Source organism: Nannobrachium achirus (assembly GCF_963921795.1).
Source record: "Nannobrachium achirus genome assembly, chromosome: 8".
NCBI classification, from domain to species: domain Eukaryota; kingdom Metazoa; phylum Chordata; class Actinopteri; order Myctophiformes; family Myctophidae; genus Nannobrachium; species Nannobrachium achirus.
Genome location: NC_137817.1, coordinates 12,597,424 through 12,620,531, shown reverse-complemented (window position 1 = coordinate 12,620,531; position 23,108 = coordinate 12,597,424). Strand labels below are relative to the sequence as shown.

General features: G+C 42.2%; 1 protein-coding gene across 1 annotated transcript in view; it reads right to left on the bottom strand.

Moving 5' to 3' along the window:
• Window positions 1-19: 19 nt before the first annotated feature.
• LOC308289926 (uncharacterized protein) overlaps window positions 20-23,108 on the bottom strand; it is a gene marked incomplete at its 3' end in the record, with an annotated part of 24,299 nt that continues 1,210 nt past the window's right edge. Inside the window, exons 2-9 of the mRNA XM_080731707.1 lie at window positions 8,765-8,820; window positions 8,359-8,466; window positions 6,488-6,613; window positions 5,487-5,643; window positions 4,645-4,838; window positions 3,781-4,034; window positions 135-3,435; window positions 20-40 (exon numbers count right to left, since the gene is read on the bottom strand). Of these exons, the coding sequence (XP_080587833.1) occupies window positions 20-40; window positions 135-3,435; window positions 3,781-4,034; window positions 4,645-4,838; window positions 5,487-5,643; window positions 6,488-6,517 (3,957 nt within the window). The 5' untranslated portion in view covers window positions 6,518-6,613; window positions 8,359-8,466; window positions 8,765-8,820. The remainder of the gene's footprint in view (window positions 41-134; window positions 3,436-3,780; window positions 4,035-4,644; window positions 4,839-5,486; window positions 5,644-6,487; window positions 6,614-8,358; window positions 8,467-8,764; window positions 8,821-23,108) is intronic.

The following is a 23,108-nucleotide window of genomic DNA, read 5'->3' as shown; positions in this document are numbered from 1 at the left end:
CCAGAAGGTCCTCCAGTGTCTATTTTTCCTTCAACTTTCCCTTTGGGCAGAGAAAGATCAATTGTAGGCATTTGGATTTTCTTTCCTTTGATGTCACGTCCCCCTAGGCTTAAGTCGGCCTCAGGTGCCTTTACCTTAGGTAGAGTAATATCTAAAGTGGGCATGGCAAAACTACCCCCCTTCATGTCTCCTCCCCCAATACTGACATCTCCCTCTACTTTTCCTTTAGGTAGTGAGACGTCGATTGACGGAATCTCCAACTCGCCTTTCAATTCAGGGCCTTCAATATTGACACCACCAGTCTTTGATTTGACGCTTGGTAGTGACACGTCCAAAGAGGGCATTTGCATTTTCCCTCCTTTAGCTTCGGGACCTTGTATCTGTACTTCAGCTCCTGGGGATTTTATAGTTGGAAGAGAGATATCGAGGGATGGCATGTTGAACTTTGCCCCTCCTTTGACCTCTGGGGCCTCAACATGAACGTCGACTTCTTTGGATTTCCTCTTTGGGAAGGAAATGTCAAAAGTAGGAAACTTGAACTTGGCTCCCTTCCCACCACTGCCCTCAAGATTGACATCCCCTTCTGCTTTTCCTTTGGGAAGGGACAAGTCAATGGTTGGCATTTCAATCTTATATCCTTTAACTCCAGGGCCTTCAAACTTTGCCTCTCCCTCTGGTGGCTGCACTTTGGGTGCAGAAATGTCTACTGAGGGCAAGGTGAATTTGCTCTCTGTCTTCCCCTGAGGCAGTGAAATATCAAATTTAGGCATCTTGATTTTTCCTCCACTGATATCAGGCCCTTCCACGTCAACATGCCCCTCTGGTGATTTCATTTTAGGAAGAGAGATATCAAATGAGGGCATTTTGAATTTGGCTCCTTCTGCAGACAGCCCCTCAACTTCAATGCCCCCCTCTGCTTTACCTTTCGGCAGGGATATGTCAGGACCTTCAACTTTTCCTTTGGGGAGTGAAATGTCCATAGATGGCATGTGGAACTTTCCTCCTTTTACATCAGGGCCTTCAATCTTAATTTCTCCCTCTGGTGTTTTTACTTTAGGAAGGTTGATATCAAGTGATGGCATGCTGAACTTTCCACCTTTCAATTCAGGTCCTTCAACGTCAATATCTCCTCCTTTCATTTTAGGAAGAGAAAGGTCAATTGAGGGCATATGGAATTTCCCTCCTTTTCCTCCATGACCTTCAAGCTCAATATCTCCCTCTGCTTTGCCTTTTGGAAGTGAAATATCAATGCTTGGCATTTCAGGTCCTTCTACATCGATACCCCCTTCTGGAAGATTAAACTTAGGAAGTGAAACATCAAATTTGGGCATTTTAAATTTACTTCCTTTTCCTTCAGGCCCTTCCAGGTGGACATCACCTTCAACGTGTCCTTTGGGAAGTGAAAAATCAACGCTTGGCATTTCAACTTTCCCTTTCATTTCTGGACCTTCTGGCAGATTAATCTTTGGAAGTGAAACATCAAATGTTGGCATTTTGAATTTACCTCCTTTTCCTTCAGGACCTTCAAGGTAGACATCACCCTCAACTTTTCCTTTGGGAAGTGAGATATCAATGCTTGGCATTTCAAAATTTCCTTTAATCTCTGGACCTTCGACTTTGACATCACCTTCTGGCAGATTCATTTTCGGAAGTGAAACATCAAATTTGGGCATTTTGAATTTGTCCCCTTTTACTTCAGGACCTTCAAGGTGGACATCACCTTCAACTTTTCCTTTGGGGAGTGAAATATCAATAGATGGCATTTTGAACTTTCCTCCTTCCAATTCAGGTCCTTCAATGTTAATTTCTTTCATTTTGGGAAGAGAAAGGTCAATTGAGGGCATATGGAATTTCCCACCTTTACCTCCATGTCCTTCAATCTCAATATCTCCCTCTGCTTTTCCTTTTGGAAGTGAAATATCAATGCTTGGCATTTCCATCTCTCCTTTCATCTCTGGTCCTTCTATTTTGACACCACCTTCTGGCAGATTCATCTTTGGAAGTGAAACATCAAATTTGGGCATTTTGAATTTACCTCCTTTGCCTCCAGGACCTTCAATGTTGACTTCAGGCTCACCAGTTTTCATTTTTGGAAGAGAGATGTCAAATGATGGCAACTTAAAGTTTCCCCCTTTACCTCCTTCAATCTCAATATCTCCTTCTGCTTTGGCCGTGGGAAGAGACAAATCTACTTTAGGTAACTTAAAGCCTCCTTTGACTTCAGATCCTTCAATATCTATGTCTCTATCTCGTGGTGTAATTGATGGGAGAGATATGTCAAAATCAGGCATCTTGAACTTCCCCTCTCCACCAACATAGTGCCCCATATCGACATCATGTAGTTCCATAGTTGGCAATGATATATCAACAGAAGGTAGGCTGCCTTTCCCATCACCATCTGGACATTCAATCTCTAAATCAGGCTTTCCCATCTTTGGTAAAGAGATGTCAAACTTTGGCATTGAGATGTTGGGGCCTTTAAAGGAGGGCCCATCCACCTCATCAGCAACTCTCCGTCCAACAGCTAGTTCCAAATCCACGTCAGGTGCAGATATGTCAATGGCAGGCATTTCGATTCCCATCTTTGCATTAGCGTCATACTCTGGGAGTGAGATGTCCCCGAGTTTTCCTGTTACATGTGGTAAAGATATATCCATAGATGGCATCTTAATGGACACATCTTTTCCTGGGACCTCTATCCCCTCAACGTTTCCCTCAACATTTGGACCTGAGACCTGAAGATTAGGGAGGTCTATCTCAATCCCTCCTTTCATTCCTTCATTGTATTTTATATCTCCCTCCACGCCACCCTTCAAGCAAGGCAAGGTAAAGTCTCCATCTGTCTTTGGGGCTGATACGTCAATATGGGGCATTTTAAGACCGATGTTCCCAGAGCCCTCAGTTTTTATCTTGGCATCTCCGTCGATTTCATCAGAATGGCGTGACAGTCTAATTTTAGGTAGTTTCAGCTTTGGCATTTTGAGCTTGCCATCTCCTTTGCCGACATCCACATCTCCACTCACCTTAGGGTCAGTGACTGCTCCTTTGATGGCTATTGTAGGCGCTTTGATGTCTGCCTTTCCCTCAGCAGTGGGTAAAGACATGTCAGATTTCCCTGCAGGAAATGTAAATTCCACTTCAGGTGCTGTGAAGTTGGCTCCTCCCTTCTCAGTCTCCAGATCACCATGCTTATTACCAGACAAACTGAACTCCACTGATGGTGGCTGAAGTTTCACATCAGGTGGTTTCAACTCTACAGAGGAGGGGTCCGATTTTGTGTGCTTGTATTTGGGAAAGCTGATTCCAAACTTGTGTCCTTTTCCTTTGACTTTTGCTCCAGGTCGATTAACATCCTCTTGGCCCTCTAGGCTGCCCGTATCCATTTTCCTCCCTGCTGCTGCTCCAGATAAACACTTCCCTCCAATTCTGGGGAACCTGGGAGATTCAGAGTAAAGCGTATAGCAAGCAGAGGGAGAAAAAGCAGAGAGATCGTAATTATAGAGTTGTTATAATATAATTAGTAAACACAGTGGCAGTGATTCAGAGGTGAAAGGTTCTTTACATGAGGTATTTAAAACTGTGCATTTCTAAAGTACGGTACCTGCATGCTGCATGCATAAGTTGCCCAATATGTTGACTTGAGATGATACATTATTTCAAGACTTGGCTGTCCAAAAATAACGACCGAGCCTCACTGAAAAAACATTTATCCTTTCTTTGGATCCCTTCATTTATCTGAAAAATATGGATGTGAACTACAGACAATCAAAGAAGACTAACCTGATTCTCCTCTTTTTCTTCACTGAGACCGCTGCTCCTCCAGTCGCCTCTTCTTCGGCTTTGGAGCTACTACTCTGTTTGAACTTTGGGAGTGAAAACTCAACATCCACATCACTGAGCTGAGTGAGCTCCAGCCTGGGTGGAGTTCCCTCAATCACCAGCTCCTCTCTGCCTTTCTTCTCCTTCAGCCTCTTCAGACCAAAACGACCACCCCTCTTCTTCTTCACCTTGAATGGTTTGGGGCTCTTGACGCTCTGGAACAAATATAGAATAGATTAGGGATGGCAAGAAATGTAGTAAGTCAGTAATCATACTATAATTCAAAATTATAGTATTGTGCCCCCTTCTGCAGCCATTCGAGGGCTTGGAGGCGTAAGTGATATTTTCAATCTTTTCACAGGACAGCTTTTCATTGATTGTAATAATTTAACTAAAAACAACATCAAAAAAGTATATTTTAAAACACATTCATTGTCACTTACGCCCTTTGCGCTCCAAGCCCTCACATTGTTATTTTTTTAAGGTACGGGACTCGAACCCGCGATGCACTGTCAGGCTACATTGTTAAGCCGTATGTATAGATTCATTTGACCGCAGACATAGCACAATTCTGAGCTTGTATTTGGACACAGCAAAACATCTATTTCCTTTTGCTCCTTTTTGTTTAGAGACATTGAGAGAAGTCAAGTCTAAGCAGTATGAACATTTGACATAATGAGAACTGCAATTTCACATTTCACAGAAATAGTAATAGATAAAAGAGTTCTGATATTATGACTGCTTTTGATAATACCTAGTTTTGTTCAATGCCTCTAATAATATAACATAATTATGCTGTATATCGTTAACTGAAACGGTGACTACCATTTTGGCCATTTTGGCCATGGGTCCTTTGACTGAGACACTTGGAACTCTAGGCCTCACAACGACATCATCAACAGGGATGGTCCTTTTCACCAGGAAGCTGACTTTATATGGCTCTGCACACTGCAGGATCTTCAGAGCATCTTCATACTTCACATTGTCAAAGTAGACTCTGGCACTCAGCAGCTGGTCACCTGCAAGGACAATATAATATATCGTCTCTGTTGGGTGGAAATCTCAAATGTCCAAAACTGTTATACTTTTCAGGATTCAAATTCAAAAGTAGCAAAAGTAGCAGATCTAAAGTACCAGTTCGAAACGCATTGATGCTTTTGTGTGATCAAGGTTCTTTAATTTACAAATAAACACAAAAGAGTTTTCTGCCCAACAACAGCGACTAAATGAATGAATGAATGAATGAACGAATGATACTGACAAGGCTTCATCGCTTTCTGTGACTGTGACATATGGAGACGGCAGTTGTGCAGATTTCGGAGCCGTATGTTACAGCTGTAGAAATGTTAAAGGCCTGTCCATACTGTCTCCGACCACCGAACGTTTTGTCAGAAAGGTCCAACTCTCCGACGTGCAGCTTTCTGAACTCTAATTCGGGGTAATGCTTTTCAGAAGTTGCGAGTGACGTCAATTTGTAGTTGAACCGGACATTTCCGACTAAAAGTTTGGTGGTTGGAGACAGTATGAACAGCCCTTTAGCGTGCATTCACAAGAGTTGCTCTTTGTGGACTTCCTGTTTTTTTTCTTTTTTTAAGTATGGATTCCCAGAAGCAGTTTGCATCTTAAACGTTTCACTAAACACATCTGTAAATGAATGTGACCTTTACCTTGCTGCAGGCTGAGATGCTTGGCAGCGGGAGAGTCTTTGAGAACATCCTTTACAAAGATTCCTTTCTCTCCTCCTCCGGTGACACTGTATCCACTGGCTCCAGCCCCTGCCTCAGTCTCCACCACAATCTCTACAGGCTCACCGGTTTCCTCCACCTGCCGCACGCACGCACGCAGGCACATACAGTACACATATACATAGCCCCACATTAGACACACAGGCACACGCAGATTATAAACTAGAAAAAGCGCTCCTCGGAGCACAGCTCTCCGCCAGGTTAATGTGGGCCGCAATGTTGATGGAATATGAAAAATCGGACAGATCTGTCTTGATCACATGACTATTATAGAGCTAGTGTGTAGCGATTTGCACAATGTTTTGTCAAAATCTGTAGAAGCTAGAAATAGGCCTATATATTTTATGTTGTATTATTATTATTGTATATCTGCTTATAAGTTAAAGGACAACAACTTTGTTTTTTTTACAACAAGGGTTATATTTTAGATTGTAATTAAAGAAAAGAAAAGATGAGTGTTAAAATGTTTTAATTTACTGCTTTCTATTGTTTTAGCGATTTTAGTATTTTGATTCCCCCGGTTGGGGGCATGCATGCAAGTGGCAAAATATGTCTTTTAGACATAATAAGCCGACACTTTCTTTGTTACCATTTACACCAGCCCCCATAAGTAAAATCTGCCCATGAAAGATTGTGGTGCATCTTGGGAATGGGCTTATTTTTTGTCTAAAAATACATATTTAGCCACTTATGCAAATCAAAATTGTTAAAATCACTAAAACGATAGAAAGAAGTAAATGAAAACATTGTAACATTCATCTTTTCTTTTCTCTAATGACTATCTAAAATATGAAAAAAAAAAGTTTTAAATATTCTCAAATATATTAATCATGTAAGTTCTTCAAATTCAAAAGAAAAATGTACAAAATGTCAGTCAAAACAGACTGGCATGGGTGGGGCTCTATGGCCCTTATGTCTCGTACCCCAGTGTGTTCTTCTGTGGATGAGTCCATCTCGGGCGTGGCCAGTTGGCAGGTTGACTCTCTCAGATGGTTCCTCTTCAAGCTCAGCACCTGTTTCAGCTCCGCATGGAGCTTCTCCTTCTGCACCTGGACAACAGAAGCAAATCACTCAACCACATGAACCCCATTATACGGTGTCTAGCGGAGTCCCTCTGGGCTCTATACCAGTGGTTCTCAACATTTTCAGGCTGTCACCCCCCAAAATAATCACATTTTAACTGGGGACCTGGCCTGCTGACGAGCACTTTGTATAACACGGTTATATTGTGAAAATAGCAGATCTACATGCTCACAACGCCTTGCAACGCGAGGCGTTGTAAGCATGTAGATCTGCTATTTTCACAATTTCTGCCTCTAATATTTAACAATTTGGCATTTTTTATTTATTTTAGAGGTATTAAAATTCCTTAAATTGTCACTTTAGAAATGTGCATAAACCCTCTATACACTTAAACTTCATGTTGGTTTGTTTACAGTTGAGTGAGAGAACAATGTTGCACATTAAGTTAATCATCTGGGAACCCTCCAAAATAATTTGGCGACCCCCATGGGGGTCCCGACCCACAGATTGAGAACCACTGCTCTATACTAGTAACCTTTCTGTTTTTGCTCTACATTAAATATCTTTGCAGAAAATATCCGATCGACAACGCAACACGTGTCGATTTTCTATTTTCTGCAAAAGTTTACCCAGAATATGGATGCTGGGGTTTAAGTGGTTAATATGCGATGTGACTGATTCAATTCAATTCTATATTATCCACTGTGGCAGCACACACAGCACTACTGTATGTAAATAAATAATAATAATAATAATAATAAACCTTTATTTATATAGCACCTTTTTAAAACAAAGTTTACAAAGTGCTTTACATGAGACACAGAACAAAACAGCAAATGGACGCAGAACAAAGACATACAAAGGTTAAAATGTTAAAAGAACAATGCAAAAAACAATACAAAGTAAATACCTAATTACACAATGGTAAAAGGAACAAAATGGTATAGAACCTTGCAAATAACATTGAGATAAGGGGTTAAGGGTTAAAAGCAAGTCTGTAGAAATAAGTTTTGAGAAGGGATTTAAAACGGGGGACAGCAACACAATGAAGTACCAGAGAAGCTTGCCTGTAGGGAAACCTCTGCTAGTTAAAGCAACATCATATTGGGAAAAACAAAAACCTGTAAACCTGCGATGTGACAATAAAGATGATTCTGATCCTAATTCTGACTCTAAATAAATAAATATTTTGGCTTATGAATGGGGGCCAAGTGTTTACAACGTGTCTGAGTGCCCCCAGCACCTGTGTCATGGTTTCATATGTGCCATGGTCAGAGGTTCTTTGTTCAGTGTGTTGTCAGCCCTGCATCCAGCAGTCACCTGCTGTTGGCTGAAAAAAAAGCCTAGCCAAGCCCTGGCAGCCCTGCTGAACAGGGGAAAATGAAAGGCTGTTTATGTGGCAGAGAATGACCTCAGCAGATCAGACTGGGTTATTGTGTTCCAGTCTATGGGGGGCATAGGGCCCAGGGATGGGAGGGTCAGGAGGTCGGTCGCCGTGGTCAGTTCAGATGTAACCAAATGAGAAAATGCCACAGAAGACAAAGTTATAATATTATACTTTCTCAATGTCCGGGGACAGGGGGCCAACAGCGAAATGAGTTACTATACGGGTATCATCTAGATTTGTGACATTGTAGATCTGTTATTTTCATACATTTTTGAATATCTTTGAAAGTGAAAAGAGTGAGTGAGTGAGTGAGTGAGTGAGTGAGTGAGTGACTGAGTGACTGAGTGACTGAGTGACTGAGTGAGTGCTTGTGTGTGCGCTTACCACTCTCTCTGGGCTGTCCTGTTCGTCTGTGGAGCCAATATGGTGGGGGTTACTGTGGGGGGCTGAAGGGGGTCCGTCAGACGGGGGCGCCCGCCTCCTGTCTTTTACCTGTCCACACAGAGAGGAGAAAATGCTTCAATAATAACACTGAATAAAAGTAAGTGCAATCAAAGTGCAGGAAGCCATGTCAAATAATCATAATAATTATATCGTTTTGCAGGCAATAAAATTCTGAAGTACATTTTCAACATACATTTAGTTCTCCCTTCCCTTTGACAGCTTATCAACACCAAAGGTGCTGACAAGCACCTGCTGGGTACATTTGAGTGCTTTTACTTTTCATTTGAAATGTTTGACTGCTTTCCGCCTGTTATTGTGAAAATGAGACAGAACATTGTGTACTCACGGCTGGTTCTCTGGACTGGCTGAAAACATTGCTGTCCTCTTGGTCTCTGTCAGAGTCTGCAATGAAAATAATACCAGGTTGATTATTATTACACTAAAATGTGTGGTTCATTCAGCAATATGAGGAAACTGACATTCATTTATTGATTCATTAGTCACATCCAATCTCATTAAATTGCGACTCACACAATAAAACGCTCTCTCAATTCCAATGCATTCACTACCCTGCCTGCAGCCATGCGTGTCAGAGTGTTATAGTCTGTCCTATCTACAGTATGTGTGCCTGTGTGTTTGATGTTTGTTTGTTTGTTAGGATGATAACTTGAAAATGCATGCTCTATGCATGTTTCATTAACAAGAATCAAACAGGGCTGCCGATACCACTATATCATAATTCCATAACTGGAATGGAATGGTCAAAGGCCAGCACAGAATCCATGATAACATTTGGGATTATAGGGTCAACGGTTAAAGTCAAGCCAGGTAATAATCAATGTCGATGTCAGAATCAAAGAAGGTCTCAGCAAGAACAGTCACCAACGTCATTTTAGGCTCCATGGCCATCCGCCATGACACTTTGGGTGGCGGAAGTGCCACCCAAAATAACATTAGCGTCTATGAGCATTTCGTCACTTCCGCCACCCAAAAGTGTCATGGCGGCGTCCCATGGTGTGCCAACTTCCGGGTGTTGTCTGTTCCTGCCTAACCTTCCTTGGTCAGAATCAGGAACAGCTAGGTGGATTTTCATGAAACTCAAGGTCACAATCCCAAAACCCTAATACCATCTCCTGCAGCAGGGCAGAAATGTTGTTCTTATAGTCGAAAACAGCTAATATGTTACCACCTGGGACAAAAGGATAAGGCAATTATCAATTCCAAAAAGTGGACAATGATACCATTTGATATTATTTATCTATCTAGGAAAGTAAAGAAGGAGCTAGGAAACTTGAACAGGAGACACATCAGGGAAGGTTTCGGTGGCTATTAGCGCTTGGCTAAAAGGGGTACTGCATGTATTTCCAAAGGGCCTGAGCTTAAACACAACACCGTCTCTGGACATACTACAAATATCTTTAGCTAAGGATAGCATGTCAAAGCATGGCTGCTTCATACAGCGTTCAATTAATAAGTGTTCCTCTCTGAACTATGCTTATTCTGAGGCCAGCCAGGCAGGTTTTAGATGAACTATCTGATTTAATGACAGGACTGTCAGAGCAAGGTTTATGGAATGGCAGTCCTGAGATTCTTTCCATAACCTTGGACATGCCTCTGCAGCAGCCACCCTAACCACCCTCTCCCCTCGACCACCTGTAGACAAGACCAGGAGGGAGGGTGGGTAAAACATGCAACGGGAAGACTCAAGACAGTTATATCTCATTTCAAGTATGGTAACTGTAATCCATTGCAACGGTGTTGAACAAATATAGCTTAGTATCCATGCCTTTTATATATCTAAATTGAAATTTGAAAGAGGTTTGTTTGCCACTTGTTACATTTTTATAGGGGGGATAAAAACAATGAAATTAAATGAAAATTGGTTGCCTTGTAAATTCATTATTATGACAATCTCTAGTTCTCTGAATTCAGTGAATTCTAGTTCAACATTTCCATCTCATTTACGGTACTCTACCATCTACACCAGTGGTTCCCAAACTTTTTAGCCCTGGGCCGTGACACAAAAGACAAATTTGACGTTTGCCCGGGACCTAAACTATTAAAAAACAGCAGATCTACAAGCTCACAAGGCATTTAGGTATAGCACCACACTGAATAATATCAGGATTCAATCAAGCTTCACCAGTGTGGCATCACCTGACTGTCTGTCCTCTCTGTGCCTTGGCCCGCGGCAGAGCCATTCCATACAGTCCTTCATTCATGTGACCTTGGCTTGCGTGCGCATATCGGCGTGTGAGTGCATCTGCATGTGTACAGTCAGGGGCGTCACAATGTCACAAAGTGGGACTGATAGGGCCCAAGGTGGAGGGGGCCTTAATTATTTTATACTTTAGCTATTGAAAAATAGCAGATCAACAAGCTCACAGCGTGGCACCGATGATCTGCTACTTTTGAAAAGTCGTGAAAATGTGTGCAAATCTTTGAATATATGTATTTTTTAAGCGAACATTTGTAACTCAAATTTTGCTTCCAGGGGGGTCCCTGGAACTAAATATTTTGAGATGGGGGTCCGTGGCCAAATAAATATCATTTTGGGGGTCCTTCACATGAAAAGGTTTGAGCACCACTGACATAGAAACATAGGTTTTAAAAGAAAAAGCAGATCTACAAGTTCGCAGCACGGCACCGAGTGACACGCTGTGAGCTTGTATATGTGCTATTTTTCAATAGTTAAAGTACCCAGGGCCCAGAATTTGGTGCGACACACCTGTGTACAGTATTAGTGTGTGCGTGTGTTTGTGAGAGAAGGGAGTGTGCGTGTTTATCAGTGTGTGTGTGTGTGTGTGTGTGTGTGTGTGTGTGTGTGTGTGTGTGTGTGTGTGTGTGTGTGTGTGTGTGTGTGTGTGCGTGCGTGCGTGCGTGCGTGCGTGCGTGCGTGTGTGCGTGCGTGCGTGCGTGCGCACGTATTGCTGTGTGAAGATACACAGTGCAGAGTGTCAGCGTGGTTGTCATGCCTGTATGGGTGGGTTGGAGGTATCTGGTGTCTAGCAGGCCACAGGAACACATAGCACACATTCAGCCATGTAGTGGTATCCCCCCTGGCCCTGCCCAACCCGCACAGGAACACAGAGACACCCATTAAATAACAGGTCCACACACATCATAATCACATACCGCTTTGTTGCGATAATACTTTGCCATGGTTTACCACTGTTATTTTTACACTGTTTCATGTTTAGTGCATGAAAGGGATCAATGGCCTATAGTAGCCCATCAATCACTGTGTATCTAGCCCGGTATATATATTGAGAGAAGGGAAGACATGCACTAAAGGTCACAGGTCATACTTGACTGCTGTATTTATGTGTGTATGCTATTTATGCTATTAGAAGTATTCTATGTCATAGTAGGCGAACAATCGGGGGAAATCGCTTATCTACAAGCTCACAACATACACATAGTGAGCTTGTAGATTGTCTATTTTCAGAGAAGACATTTGTTATAGAGGGACAAAATAAGGTGACCGACTATAGACCCCTGGTAGACCCCTGTCAATGAAATATATAGGGTTCGAGTGGTTAACCTTTGGTTACAGGCTATTTTCCAACAGTGCACCACAGTATTTCACATACTGTAGGTGTAGTAACATATTGTACATGGAGTTGTCCATTTCAGACACTGTGCTCACCTGGATTACTTAGCAGCTCCACTGTAATATCCTGAATGTTAATTAATTGAATCCATAGAATGTAAAAACACTTTGGATAAACATTGATAATTCTATTGTGTAGAATGTAGGTGCTCAAGAGCACCTACATTTGTTTGGAGAGAGGGAAGCACTGATTATATTCCTTGACCTTACCTCCTCTCTCTCTCATGGGATTCAATCCCTTGACCTTTTAGTCACAAGTTACCTTATGTTTAGAGACGCAGGGTCGTGACTCACAATCCTGCGTCTCTAAACGTAAGGTAACTGCTGCCTGCTGTACTGTGTTGTCCTCATAGGGAGACTTAAGGTCTTTGCACACTGCTGCGTTTTTCGGGCCGAATATCGGAGTGAATTTCGGAGCATGCAAATACTTGAAGAAAAGGCTAATAATAGAACATTAGGAGGAGATCTGACTTAAAGACAGACTGACCCGCACACTGCCGCTTGTCCGTTCCAGAGAATTTATTAATAAAGTAGCAACGTTTCGGTCACCAGACCGGCTTGAGAAAGGTCTGGTGACCGAAACGTTGCTACTTTATTAATAAATTCTCTGAAACGGACAAGGAGCATGCAAATAAAAAAATCAACCTCACGTTATATCAGTCACGTTTGCACACTGCCGCCCGTTTCGCGCTCCACTCGGTCCCTTGCTCTCTCTATCTCTCTCTCTCTCCTTGCCCTGAAAAATGCATTTCGCAACGAAAAACGCAGCAGTGTGCAAAGACCTTTAAACCATCGAACTCCTAGTAGCTACACCATGCTTCTGATCTTGTACTATCAAAAAAACTGTATAATGTAATATAACTGCAGGCTTTTCTTTGTTTCATTTTTTACAGCATAGGAAAGCCAAACTGCATATAAAGTGACTTCTTGTGAATGAACTTTGAGAATTAAAAGGCAAGAGACCGCAACCATTTGTCTGAGTCTCTAAGTTGGCAGCACTAATATCACAACTAAATCACTACTGACGTTAGTTCAAATTAGGATAAAAGTTAACTAATTGTCTATTTCTGGTTTTCTCTGACACAGATAAAGTACATCTTAAATGTGTGGTGGTGGTCAAGGATACAGTAACATACAAGGACATGTAATTTATTTGGAATTACTCCTATTTTCTTCCTTGAGCAGGAGCAGAGGGCAAACAGGGACACTGTGGGCCCATTTGGTTTAAAAGATAGTGGCCAGTCTATGCCAGTGTGGCCTCATACTGTAGATAACAGTTTGAAGCACTACACTTCACTGTTCAGTGTACACAGTTTAACACTAAGGGTTTAAATATGGACCTGCACTAGTGTGTGATGGCTTTGTGATGTTTTTTTTTTTGCAAATGCTTTATGCACTTTGAGATTTATCCAAAACACTAAAGCCATTATTATTACTACTATGCAGGCCTACAGTAGCAGGTAAACCAGAAAATGCTAGCATGCAAGCAGAAGTGGAAATGATATTTTGAGATCGAGTCAAGATTTTATTGTAATTCTGCTTTCACGTAAAGCAGAATTATGTACTAAAATCTCATTTTATTCATGAAAAGAAGTTAGAACGTAGTAGATATCTCAGCAATAGTGTTGTACTCAGCTACTTTATTGGTTGGTAAAGCAAAGTATTTTACAATTATGTAAATACTTGTGGAGGGATTGATTTGTATGTTCCACGTTGAAATAGTTAGGATGTCACATTGGCCTTTTTATGACCAACTAACTGTGACCAACTAGTCTTTACTTGATTAAATCAAGTAGAATAGTAGTACTTCAGTACTTCTTCTATACTGTTTGCACATCTGCTTGCAAATGACATAAAGTGCTGTAGACTATAATTGCCAGCCAAGTGAAGCGTTAAGATAGCATGCTGAAAGGATACTGTAATGTTAATGAGTAGGACAAACATTTCCCCATGTCTTTACAGTCAGCCCAGTGCAGTATGTGCATCAGGTTCCCCAGCAGCAGGTGTACAGACAGACAGCCGGGTAAAATGAATGGCAGTGTAGAAGTGAGCAGTTATGATAGCGACAAAACAGAAGTTCTAGCTATAGCCAACAGGATAACCCTGGTGCGAGGGGACATATCAGCTTTACAGAAAGTATAGATCAAGTGGTGCCACCTTAGACCTACAGGGAATAACTGGTACATTTAACAAGAGTTCTGGAAGGTTCTCGATGGCCATGGGGTCAAGCTGGGGTCATGAAAGGTTTAGAACCCAGACAGGACTCATGTTTAAAACGATAAACAGTAGCAGTGGTTCTCAAATACTTTCATGTATTTTGCCGCAGACCACCATTTGAAAGAGCCAAGAACACCCATGAGAGAAGATTTGTCAACATTATTTTGTCAACATTTGTAACATTTCTTTGCCAAAGAATAAAACTGTTTAAACTGCTCCTCATGAACCACTGAACCGTAGAATAATACTGGTCACTGTTCTGAAATTAAAGAACTCTCCAAACATTACGTGGTAGAGATCTATAGTGTGTATACTGTAGATTAATCATTCAATGCTGTGTGAGTGGTTAACAAGAGATACCGTATAATCCACCATGCTGAAGGAGTCACAGCGAAAAGTATAATCTCGTTGCCACCTCCTCTCTGGTAATATAGGGTCTTTATGCAATGATACAACAGGCATCCATAGGACGTGATATTTCAATCCTTCCTGTTGCTGTCACTCCCACACAGTGTCAGCAGTGTGTCTCATAAGCACTGGTCCTGACTGCTTTTCAAACGCCTGCACCTGACGATGGCAATAAACAGCGAATCTGTGTGACTGACAGAAGCAGGTGATATCAACGGCACTCTCTCTCCCTGCACCAATGAGATGAAATAAGGTAAGGTAAACGTTTAATTCAAGTTCATACTGTAGCAACAGCAGCAGTGATAATGAGACACAGGTACAGGTAAGCGTCAAGAGTCAAGAACCAAACCAAGTAAGATAAGGATAAAAATCACACCCAATGTGAAGTGAGCGCTGGTCGTGCTTGCATAACGTCTTCAGACTAGGATTTGAGTCTAGGATGTACAGGCTATGCTACACACACATGTTTTGCTATGGCAAAACGCTGAGGAAAAAGGCTACAGACACACGCACAGCCACTCTATGGAGCGGTTTACCACCGCTCAAAAATAAAATATTAAATAAAATACAGAGCTCATGGCTCTAGTCTAGATAATCTGCAGAGGATCTCTCAATGGGTGAATGAAAGGAATGGAGGGGTGGTGGCGGGGCAGGGGGGGGGAGGAGAGAACAGGAGCAGGAGGAGGAGGTGAAGGTTTAGAATACTTTCCTGCCAGATCTTATTATAGAGCAGACTGACACACATCTGCATGCCTGTGCGGGGTGGCTGACCTGCCCAGAATGGGGGCCCCTCACACATGCACTGGGTAGCTTTTAGGGCCTCCGTGCTTCCATGGAACAGATGGACAGGTGAATCCAGGTGAAAGCTATGGATTCACTCATGGAGGTTTAAGCAGGTGATAGCTGTGATATAAAGGGTCAATCAGTCCTAAACCTGCCTATCTAAACAGTTCAGAACAGTGCAAAAGTAAATTAATAAATGGCCAATGGGATAAAAGGACCAATAGAGTTTATACAGTAAGTAAACAAATAGTTTTGGGATGGAAACCAACGTATCCTGGTCCATGTATTGTGGCTTGGCACTTAGTGTGAGGGAACTTGGTACACCCCCTGTACATGACCCTACATTTTAACAACGGGCAACAGCCGGCGACTCTGGGCGATGTCGTCCAAAAGATAACATATTTTCGTGCTTTTGGGCAACGTTTTCCACCATCGCCTCATCGCCTGCTATCACCAGTAGTTGCCTGGCCCCATTGACAAATAACGCACTTCCGGAAAATACGTCCGACCGCTGTTGCCCGCTGTTGCCCGCTGTTGCCCGCTGTTAAAACGTACCGTGACTCTAGTTTAGTACAATATGTTGGAGGGACTTCAACTTCCAAACCAACCGAGTCTTTGGTTTATGATCTTTCGTGTGACTTGGCTTGTATGTTGAATTTGGCTTTGGTGTCAGCTGCAGTTGGTCAAGTTCAAGCCAATCAACATATAGTTGAGTATTCACAGAAGTGGTGGTGTGGCTTACATCCCTCCAACAAGGGGTGTGTCAAAAATGGGAAGAAAGCTAAAGGAGCATTTCAAGCTTATAGTTTGAGATACTGTAGCACAGATATCGTCTGTTTTATAGGACTCACTTCACTGTATAATATGAAGAGCTTGCGGTCACGGTCCACGAAAAGATTACAGCCGCGCCGGTCTTGACTACCGAAAATGCTCTTGTATAAGATAATTTAGAATTTTCAATATTAGAATGATGTTCTGTACTTTGGAGCACACCAGTAGGTGACTGGATGATGCAATTTGGCTCCTTTCAGGCCAACACTGTATAATCTCATGGATGTGCACTGGCCTGATCATGTTTTCAAAGTGAAATTCTGCATAAAGCTATAAGAGAGTTTTATCTATATGCCCATTCTGAGTGTTGTGATGTATTTGATGTCAGCTAATTTGCCAAAGACACACTTTCTGTGGAGAGAGAAAGAGAAAGAGAAAGAGAAAGAAAGAAAGAAAGAAAGAAAGAAAGAAAGAAAGATGTAAAATCTTCTCTTTTTAAACAGCAGTATAATCAAAAGGTCACCTACGTGTAGAGCACATTTTTCAAAGTAAAGAGTTCACTAAAATGTCTCAGCAATGCATGCCTGGTTAATCACAGGGCATCACTTGTTGGCATTGCTAAGAGCATAATGTCAAACCAAAAAGTCCCTCTCTAATTGCATTGGCACAGAAACCCTCTCAACTAGATTTACCAAACAGGGGAGCAGAATTTGGTCCACTTTACTTTCGATTAGATTAGATTAGATCTGATAGTAACTAGACACTGGAAATAAAATGGACACATGTGCTTCACCACGTTATCATGGTGTAGGCCAAGGGTCTTCAACAGGGGGTCCGGGAGCCCTAGGGGGTCCTCACAGTTACTACATGGGGTCCTCCAAATCTTTGAGTGATATATATATATGTTTTATATTAACCACTTGAACCCTAGTGCCCATACTCCATATTCTGATAATTATAGCCAAAAATAGCAGATCTACAAGCTCACAACACCTCACTCTGCGAGGCGTTGTGTTGTGAGCTTGTAGATCTTCTATTTTCGGCAAAGAGGTTTGGTCCAGAGGGGAAAAAGAGCAGACTAAGTACAGAGTGAAAGGTCAGGTTTACTACGTATTGACGGTTCAAATGGTTAATTATCTGAAAACACAAATTGACATCAATCCAAAATACACTGGATTGTGCGGTCAAACAATGAAACTACCGGTATTTGGAATCTATCAACAGTTTGTGGGGGTCCCTGCTTCATCTTTTTTTCAACTTAGGGGTCCTTGGCCTGAAAACGTTGAAGACCCCTGGTGTAGTCTAAATGGTAGAGTTTGTGTGAAAGCCCTGGTAATCAGTTGCAACTTAAGTACATCAAATGTAGCAGAACAAACATCTAAAGTTTATCAAATTCATCAATGTACTATCGATGATAAGAGCTGTTATTGTTGTTGTTGGGGTGCAACATCAGTATCTAGACCACGTGAACTCTAGCATTCCTATTCTGGGCGTGTTATAAATAATAGGTGAACAAAGCTCACACCGTGTCGCAGCAAGACCCTGTTTTGGTAAATCTACCATACATGTTATGTACTGTACACCAGGGTTCTTCAACGTTTTCAGGCCAAGGACCACTTTGTTGAGAGAGAGAAGCAGGGACCCCCTTCTCATAGATCCCATTTACAGTAGTTTCATTGTTTGACAGCACAATCATCAGTGTATTTTGGATTCATGTAAATTTGCGTTGTCAGATATTTAACCACTTGCACCGCATCGATACTTTATAAACTTGACCTTTCACTCTGTACTTAGTCTGCTCTTTTCCCCCTCTACACCAACCCTCTTTGCCGAAAATAGCCGATCTACTATTTTTGGCTAAAGTTCTCACAATATGGACGCTAGGGTTCAAGTGGTTAATATAAAAAAGGAGGAAAAAGGTTTCTATCACACAAAGATTTTGAGAACCCCCTGTAGTAACTCTGAGGACCCCCTAGTTGAAGACCCTTGCTGTACACTGTACACTGTACATAAGTTACATTACGAGAAACTTAAAATAAGTTTAGGTTTGTTTGTAGAAGTTCAAGTGTAAGTAAAGAACAGAAATACACACACTCACACGCACACGTACACAAAGGACAGTTACATGTTGCACAATTGATGGCTGTAAGTGTACAAAATTGGATGTGATTTGAGGACAGTCATGAGACCGGTGGCGAGACAGCAGAGCTCATTATGCTGTCCTAATAGGTACTGTTCCACTTCTCAACAAGACAGGCCCGCAAATAGTGCAAACCAATAACGTCAACTTCTAAAGAACATAGCTGGAATTTGGGAATCAAGGACACTGTTGTCAGTTCGGCTCAGGAATGTGGGCAATAAACACATGTGATGGATGCCATTATTCATACAAAATAAATGCATACTCACGCGCATACTCACACGCATGCACACATGGCAAAACCGCTGGGTAGAAGATGCCTGTTGTCTGTCTTGGCAAGTGTTTAGGTTGTTTGCATTTAATTAGTGGTTGCCAAGATTGTAATTCTATCACTTCATAAGCATTTGTTATGTCAAACGCTCAGGGGCGTCACACCAAATTCTGGGCCCTGGGTACAAGGATTCACTGCGGGCCCCCCATGAATGTTTACTATTGAAAAATAGCAGATCTACAAGCTCACAGCGCGGCACCGAGTGCCGCGCTGCGAGCTTGTATATCTGCTATTTTTGAACAATCGTGAAAATGTGTGCAAGAACACATCAAGGACCCCCAAGATGATATGTATTTGGCCACGGACCCCGATCTCAAACATTTTTTTAGGTTAATTTTCATTTTCACAACTTTTCAAAAATAGCAGATCTACAAGCTCGCAGCGCGGCACTCGGTGCCGCGCTGTGAGCTTGTATATCTGCTATTTTTCAATAGATAAAGTTATTAGGGCCCCTCCACCTTGGGCCCCAGTAACTCAGTCCCACTTTCCTACCCCTTGTGACGCCCCTGCAAACGCTCCCAACCATTGCCTTGTGGTCCAGGATGAATCCAGAAAGGACAGCAAGCCACAGTAGGCAGTGGAGATGAATGACACTGAGACCCAGTGCCCGGGAGAGCCCTCGTTCACAAATCTGTCATTGTCTGAGAGGACCATGGGAGTTGGAGCTCAAAGGGTTCTTGGATCTGAGAAGTGTTTCATATTGCATCTTTTTAACAATGCCTTCCCCTTCAGGCCTGCTATGCACAACAGAAAATAACCTTGTTCACAGCGGTACACATACTTGGCTTGTTTATGCTATAATTTATGGACACATTTTGTGCTTTTTCCAATTTGGGAGAAACATAAAATAAGTGTGTTTATCTTTTTGGATAAAGCATGGCACAAGCACTGTCTGCCAGGATTCAGCGTACTGAATCCTTTCGCAAGTATAAAAGTTGTGCAACAAAGTACAAATACATTTAACACTTGGCTCTGGGGCAAACTATGCTAAAATGCTGAAGGTATGTAAGGTGCTGGGATGAAAGCGACTACGAAATTACTTCAAGTCTTGTGAGTGCAAGCCAGGACCAGGGTCCAAACCCAACCCATGTGCGCAATATTGTACAATATGTCTCTCCTCTTTCTGTCCTTGGTTTCCTCTCTCTCTCTACACTGAATAATCTTAAATGAAGCATAAATATGTTCCAAAAATAGGCTAAATCTTTAAAAACAAAACAAGATTAGTAAGACCTCCCTGAATACCCAGTGGAAAGCCACACCCGCAGGCATGAGCCCTCGGACAGGAAATGCCTCTGTGTAAACAGGAAATAGAGATATTTCTGTCAGATAAGATGGACCTGGCACTTGGTGCGAGACAAATCGTTCTAAATGATAACAGCATTACATAAGTTGCCATCTCATAGTTGAGCAATAGACTGTGTCAAATTTCAATATGCAAACAAAACTATGAATGTCAAATGTGGAAACTAAAGTGAATCTTCTTATCTGAGGACAGTGTATGCTTACATAAATAACTCAGAACACCTTGTGTGCTCCCAGTAGGAAGTTTGCAATCGTACATCAAGCTCTGTTTCCTTGTGCGGTGTCCCCATGCTTCCTCCAAGTTCGCCCAATCAACTCTTGACCTTACTTCCGGGTCTAAACGTAACCCCACCCACCACCACCCTAAAAGTATGTCGCCAGGAAACTGTCAGCATCATTCTTTCATTCCTTCTCTATAGCAAATTGCATGCTGGACCATTATACTTTATCTAACCGTTGTTGTAGTGCTGTTGTTTTCATAAACTCATTTATAGGGTACGCTATAAAGGTTTCAGGACCTTTGGGTATTTGAAATCGGTTCAAATTTGTCTTTAATTTAAATGGGCGCCAATGAACCCATTCAGGCCGGGTACACATTTTAGTGTATGGGAGGGGCTTACAGTACATGTACAGTATGTATCAACATATTTGTTTTTGTAGGCTAATTTCTGATTTGGGCCTAACTATAGGTTAGGCCTAAATGGGTTAAAAACAAAAAGATAGGCACGCCTTCATTTCTGAAAAACAAACAGTGATCATACAGTAGATATCGTCTCTGTCCGGTGGTAACCTCATACAGTATGTCCTAAACGGTTTGCTTCAGGATTTTTCAAAAATAGTAAAAGTAGCAGATCTGCAAGTATATGTGCTACTTTTGATGCTTTTGTGTGACGCTGTAGTATTATCAAGTAGAGCAGGGTTCCCCAATAGGCGGCCCGCGGGCCATTTGCGGCCCGCGGGGGGCTACTGTCTGGCCCCCACCAACCCCAGTAATAATGGTGGTATAAGAGCAACACTAGTATATTGTCATTGTCGGGTGGAAAACATGTATCTCAAAATGTGTACATTCTTTCGCAAAGTAAAGCTCTGCTTCATCAAACAAGGCTGTCGCACAAAAGTAGTGAAAACAGCCGATCTACAAGCACACAACGCCTCGCACCGCAAATGCAAAACGAACGGTTTTGGACATACAAGATTTTCACCCGACAACGACGATATCTGAACTGTCACTGGAGTAGCGGGAACGCCACCGTCGCCCCCTGCAATGTTGTGGCCCTCGGCTTGGTACCCTAAACATGATTTGGCCCTTGGGGAAAACTAATTGGGGAACCCTGAAGTAGAGCATTAATTTACAGAGAAAACCCAAACGTTAAAATATGGAGGTAAGAGGTTTCTGCCCAGCAGCAACGGTATGCACTTTCCCTCCCAAAATGACAATGTTCTATGAATCACACACTCTTTGTTTACAACATGAAACTCAGACCTCATCCTTGTGACTGACCGTCCACATTAGTACAGTGTCCAGTTACTGACCCTCTATTAAAACACGGCCAGCTGTGGCCAATTTATACTTAGTTGTGCCCACATTACGTCGCATCGCAACACGTTGTGAGCTTGTAGATCTGCTATTTTCCGCGCAAGACACCGACACGCAGCTAAGTATAAATGTGGCTTATGATGCAGACACACTAGTGTCTATATATAATCTGTCAACAGCCCTTACTACTACAGTACCTCAGGCAGACACTGGAAGATGCTCAAGAAATGGAATGTTGTAATGCTTAATAAATGGGTATTCCAATTGAGAGTAAACATCTCAAGAAAGCTGGCAATAAAGCAGGCTCTCAACTATCATATTGCAGAATTCTTTTGAGAATGCACCCATTTGACATTGTTGTCTTGTTTTGACTTTTCCCTTTGTTTCTTTATCTTTCCTTATGATTTATGACTACATTTTATGACTGCAAATTGTTGGAGCTTGTACGGAAAATAATTTCACCCACTCTTTTCACACTGTCAACTTGTGATGTGTGTGACAATAAACTTGAAGTTGAAGATAACTGGTGCAGGTGCAATGTCAAAACTCACTCCTAGGAGGAATTGGTGTTTTGTCTTGTCAGACAGATTGAAATGGTACTACAGGGCCATTTGGCATTTGGACACGTGCTCTGTATGTAATGTCAGTAAAAGAAGCTATAGTGTAAGTAGTTTCTATTTCAGTGCTCATTACAAGGCTGGATATGCGGGTGCAGCACGTTAGCAGCTTACGGCACAGCAGCCATCAGAGTCCCCTGCATCCATACCTACAGTACAGTACACGCACGCACGCACACACGCATACACACACAACACACAATGATCCCTTTTCACTTTGTAACCTCACGGGAATGGTGTGTAGATCATACCTGACACTAGTATACTGTAAATACACAGGCATGAACACATGCACATGAATACAAGCTCTCTCACTCACCATCTATGCCAAGCAATTATCTATCTTTTAGCCTTTTCTGTTGATTCAGTAACACACGGCACTCAACTCGGATGCAACTCATGAGCCAAACTCGGGTGCCAAAGGAGTTGCTTCATTATGGTTTGTAACTCCATGGAGACATTGTGGTCGGAGGCCATATTTGAAATTAAATGTATTTTTCCCCTGTTGGAGGGCAATTTAGTATATACTCTCATCGAAACCCATGGCGTGTCATATGTTTTCTTGCTTGTTATCTCACTGCCACCCTGTGTCACACGGTGGGGACATGTTTTGGCTTGCAGACCTGTGGTTCTACCCAACCACCTACCGCCCAACATACCAGGCTGGTGGGCGAGTCCTGGGGGTAGATGTGGAATGGCGGTGTGGGGTATGCTTAGGGGAGGACATAGAGATCCTATGACCATCACAGTGCAGCTGTCGCTTGTGTGTAAAATTAAGACTGGGGTGTTTGAAATGATTGCGTACCGTAGAGCCATCAGCAGGACTGACAACTCTCACTGATGGGGCAATGCAAGCCAGAGTCCTATCACTATACTAAAACAGGAACAAAGAGTTCAATTAGAGGGATGGGTTCTACTGTCATGTTAAATTGTCTGCGATGGACATTAAAATAAGGTGAATTTTGTTTTCA